The sequence below is a fragment of the Oratosquilla oratoria genome, chromosome 32, assembly GCF_046742065.1.
Source record: "Oratosquilla oratoria isolate Oo_2021 chromosome 32, ASM4674206v1, whole genome shotgun sequence".
Taxonomy (NCBI): Eukaryota; Metazoa; Arthropoda; class Malacostraca; order Stomatopoda; family Squillidae; genus Oratosquilla; species Oratosquilla oratoria.
Genome location: NC_134808.1, coordinates 28,323,048 through 28,328,047, shown reverse-complemented (window position 1 = coordinate 28,328,047; position 5,000 = coordinate 28,323,048). Strand labels below are relative to the sequence as shown.

General features: G+C 39.9%; 1 protein-coding gene across 1 annotated transcript in view; it reads left to right on the top strand.

Moving 5' to 3' along the window:
• Positions 1 to 658: 658 nt before the first annotated feature.
• The window catches only part of LOC143041819 (uncharacterized), a 37,705-nt gene continuing 33,363 nt past the window's right edge, over positions 659 to 5,000 (top strand). The window contains exon 1 of the mRNA XM_076213895.1: positions 659 to 882. Coding sequence (XP_076070010.1) covers positions 866 to 882 — 17 coding nt within the window. The 5' untranslated portion in view covers positions 659 to 865. The remainder of the gene's footprint in view (positions 883 to 5,000) is intronic.

Sequence of the window (5,000 nt, the reverse complement as noted above, 5' to 3'; positions counted from 1 at the left end):
TTTGGCTACCTCCCTTGAAAGGGGGAAAAGCCGTTGACATATATATATATATATATATATATATATATATATATATATATATATATATATATATGTATGTATGTATGTATGTATGTATGTATGCATTATTATTACCATTATTATTATTATTAATAATATATATAGTATTAGTATGGGTAAGAAGAATTGTTTGTATGATATGTTTAAGGTCACAGTATTATCCGTTGATCAAGTCACGTGAATAGTGAAGCTCTCATGTCTGGAGCGATTTGACTGTCGATCACGAGTCCAGCTCGTGATCCAAGACAGTGGTGAATCATACACTCGGGCATGTGCACATCCAAGGGGGGAGATTATAAATGTCTTCAGTTATGGAAGCGCGATTTCTTGGGAGTTTATATGATGGTGCAATCACAAAAAAGGTACAATGTCGCATAAAGATCAGCCATTCAATGTCCTCACATTCCAAAACAAAAATATATATACATATTTCGTATCACAGTATCTCATCTTCTCGACGCAGAATGACATGAGAATGTGTTCTTTTTTTAAGATAATAGGATAGCAGTGAGTTTGTAATCTGATTACCAGAATAAACCTGGGCGATAAAAAGCTCGAGTGGCTACAGACGACAATGACGTCATTGCGAGTCGTGTGACTATTCCTTTGCCAGTTACGGAATTGCCCCGCGCCAGCCTGGACACCTCGCAACTCTGCGTCACAGTCTAGGCGCAGCGTCTGTCAGAAGAAGTTAAAACTTTCTCAATTGACGTTATCCTCGGGGGTGAAAAACAATATTTTGAAGAGGAAAATAAATGAACAGAGAGAGAGAGCATCCACCCGGTGAATCAACAGGAAAGTGGCTATGGTGGTAGAATTGGGGTAAGTTTGATTTATAATTCGTGAATTCATTGCGTCATGTCGCGCGCCTGCGCGGACAAGATGCATATTATTTTATTGTTATTTTGTACACATGTAGGCGTATATTTATATATATATACGCACACATGCAGCACGAATACAGTCACACACAAACACGCACACACACACACACGCATACACACAAACAGGCTCTGCAATCCCATCACAAGAAATTTACAAAAGTAGACAAATTAATATTAATTTGTTTTATATTTTACTGTGGAGGAGGTTTGTCAAAGATTAAGCGACTTGAGGTAGCTGGGACGTGTGGAAAACGAAGAATGTAGCGAAATGGGAATTCATAACGATACGGGAATTCCCTTTGATGAGAACTTCAGAAACAATTAGTCATAGGATTAGTGACACAATTATCAATAGTAATTTTAAGAAATTATAATAATTTTGATATTGTAGATGTAAAAAGTGGTAAAGAAAGGATTGTAATTGGGAAACTTGCGATATTTTTCTAATAGGAAGCGATGACGTCATAACGGTGAAAAAAAATCTTGAATTAAAATCTATATACGGGGAATTCTAAAACCGCCAATGAAGAATTAACGCAATGAAAAATGACATTTGAATATACATGAGTAGAAATATCAAATATATTGAAGGTGATGGGTATAGATTAAATAACTGAACTTTTTTCGGTCAGTCTGTCTATGAACGACAATCTATATTTCCTGCGTTTGCAGTAACCAAATTGATAAAATTCAATATTACATACATTTATTTTAATGTATTTTTGTAATGTCTAATGCAAGTAATGTCATTATATAATAAGCCACAAATGTGTAAATGGATACCTGGCAAATGCAGACGACATTACTAAGATATACTTCTGTTGTTGTCTAGTTCCCGTAGCTTCGACCGAAAAAGAGCCAAAATAAATAAATAAGTAAACAAATGGATAAATAAGTTAACAAATAAATTAAATCTGTAAAATTGTCAATGAAGATTGTAGCCTTTCAAAGCGTTTTGACTTTAGATATATATTCCAACTGCTCCAAATCGGTATTACTCAACAAACACACACACAAACACACACACATACACACACACACATGTAAATCTAATCATGCAGTCTATGAGTATTTAATACAATTTAATGTAAAATACATCTTTACTTCTAATACAGTTACATTAGAATGTTACATTCTCTTTGCACTGTGTGTGTGTGGAAGCAAATATTTATACCAGTGGTTAGGGTCGAACCCTGACAACACAGAAACGGCGGCTTGGAAAGTTCCCTTGAAGTAGTGAACCCGCACTAGGCTGCTGGGTCTTCCCCAGCCACGGGCGATGGCGGGGCTTTCCAGAAACACACACACACACACACACACACACACACACACACACACACACTTGAATGTATAATTTATACTTACATAAAAGCTACATAAGTTGGCGACTTTAGTATCACCCCTATGGACCAGGGTTACACAACACATTTATGACTGAATGCTGCTCTCCAGTCACAATAGAATGCTGGTCACATTTAGGTTTCTAGTGCTCACTCATTCTCTCTCTCTCTAGTTCCCTCTCTAGATATTCCCATCAAGGATAGTAACGCTGCATGATGTTGATTTGATTTGATACTTTGTCTGTCTTTCTCCTTACTATGTTTCTTTTTATACACGCATACACCACATACACACACATACACGCGCATACACGTACATACGCGCGCATACACGTACACACGCGCGCGTACACACACACATACACGCACGTACGCACAAACATATATACACACGCGTACACACACACGCACAAATACACACACACACGCACACACGTGCACACAGAGGAGGAAGGACAAAGGAGGAGGAGAAGCGTACACACACGTAATAGCGCCCACGTATCAAGTCTTCCTTTGGGGAATTCACAACATATTTTCACATTTGAAGACTCCTTCACACCCACACAGACATACACGCGCGCACACGCACACACTTAGATGTACCATATATATATATATATATATATATATATATATATATATATATATGTATATATATATATATATATATATATATATATATATATATATATGCAGAAAAAATCACTTGAACGCGTGATTCTAGTATGCAGAAAAACCACTGGGAAAATAACAGGCGACCGAGCGCTTTCGTCTATTCAGACATTTTCTGAATAGACGAAAGCGCTCGGTCTCATTTTCCTAGTGGTTTTTCTGCATATATACTGTATGTGTGTGTATATACGTATATATATACATATATGTATATGTATGTATGTATATATATATATATATATATATATATATATATACAAGTACATGTCCCTCGTGTGTGTGTGTGTGTGTGTGTACAGGCACCGTGGGCATGCGTATGTGTACATGGGCTATGTATCTCTATACACATGTGTATATCGCTATGTGTGTGCATTTGTGTATATATATATGTGTGCATGCGCCGTGTACACAACCCACCTAGTATATACTGTCGTCAGGTGATTCTATTACATAGTTGGGGGTCGCGGTCTGTGATGGTCTCGTTCAAGGCCAGGGTCGCCCCTGATATAAGTAAGGAATTGTTGTCTAGGGTGTAGATGCTCTAGGAATGCACTAGAAGCGGTAACTTGAAAGATAATATAGAACGCGTGTTAGTGTATATTTGTTTCACTTATAAGTAATACATGAGTTGATTTGTACAGCAACGACTGAATGATTTAGTTATAGAATTATATATTAGAAATAATAAAATAAGATAAAACAGAATGAATTAAAATAGAATAGAAATTAGATAGAATAAAATGAAAAAAGAGATATGAAAGACATCACACAACACAGATCCATTCGTGATTTGCTACTCTGAAGGGAAGAGGGTGCGGCCCTGTTCACACTAGCGGTTAGAACCGCACGGAAACCGCGGCGGTACCGCATCGTCAAAGAAAAACTGTGCGGTTGTGTGTGAACGCCTTCATTTACTTACACTATATTTGAGCCGCCGCGGTTCAAACCGCTAGTGTGAACAGGACCTGTATCTCCTCATCGATTCTCCCTTTCGACCCTGACTGCCGCCGGGCGATTTTAATCACCTCAGTGGCGCCCCCGTGTCGATGACGCTTTCCTCCGTCGCTGCTCCGAAGGCCCGGGAATCCCGTCGAGAGAGGAGGAGGACCCTCCGCTCTCCCGCCACCCACCTCGACGTCATCGCTTGCTTGATGAACTAATTGGGTTTTATAACAGTAACAAAAGGCATGCATACGTGCGTACATATATGCACACGTGTATACATATATATATACTTATAGCGTGCATATATGAATACATACATACGTACACACGTATGCACATGCATACATACATACGTGTATACATACATACATATATACTCATAGCGTATGTGCGTCGGTACATATACATACATATGAACATGCGTGCGTAAATACATACATGCATACATACATACGTACGTACGTACATATACACATACATGCATACATACGTACATACATACATACGCACATACATATACGCATACATACATACATATATACATGGATACACTCATACATACATGCACACATACGTACATACACGTGGGCCAGATACGATTATATTATCGGCTATGAAACGCTTGTTGACAAAACAACATGACCCACCGGTGCATCTCTTTTACTCCCCCCTCCTCCTCCTCCTCCTCCTCCTCTGCTGCCTCCTCCTCCACCACCTCTTCCGCCTCCTTCTCCTCCTCCTCCTCCTCTTCTTCCTCCTCCTCCTCTTCCTCTCCCTCCTTTTTTCTCCTCCCGCTCCCCCGCCTCCTCCTCCTCCTCTTCCGCCTCCTCCTCCCCTTCTCTTCTCCTTCTTCCTCCTCCTCTTCCTCCCCTCCTCTTCTCCTTCCTTCTTTTCCTCCTCTCCTCTTCTCCTTTCCCCTCCTCTTCCCCTTCCTCCTCCTTCACCTCCTCCCCCCTTTCTCTTCTTCCTTTTCCTCTTTCTCCTCCTTCTCCTCCACCTCCTCCTCCTGCTCCTACTCCTCCCCTCCCATTTCTTTTCTTCCTCTTCCTTCTCCTTCCTCTCCCCCTCCTCATCTCCTTCCTCTCCCCCACCTCGTCTC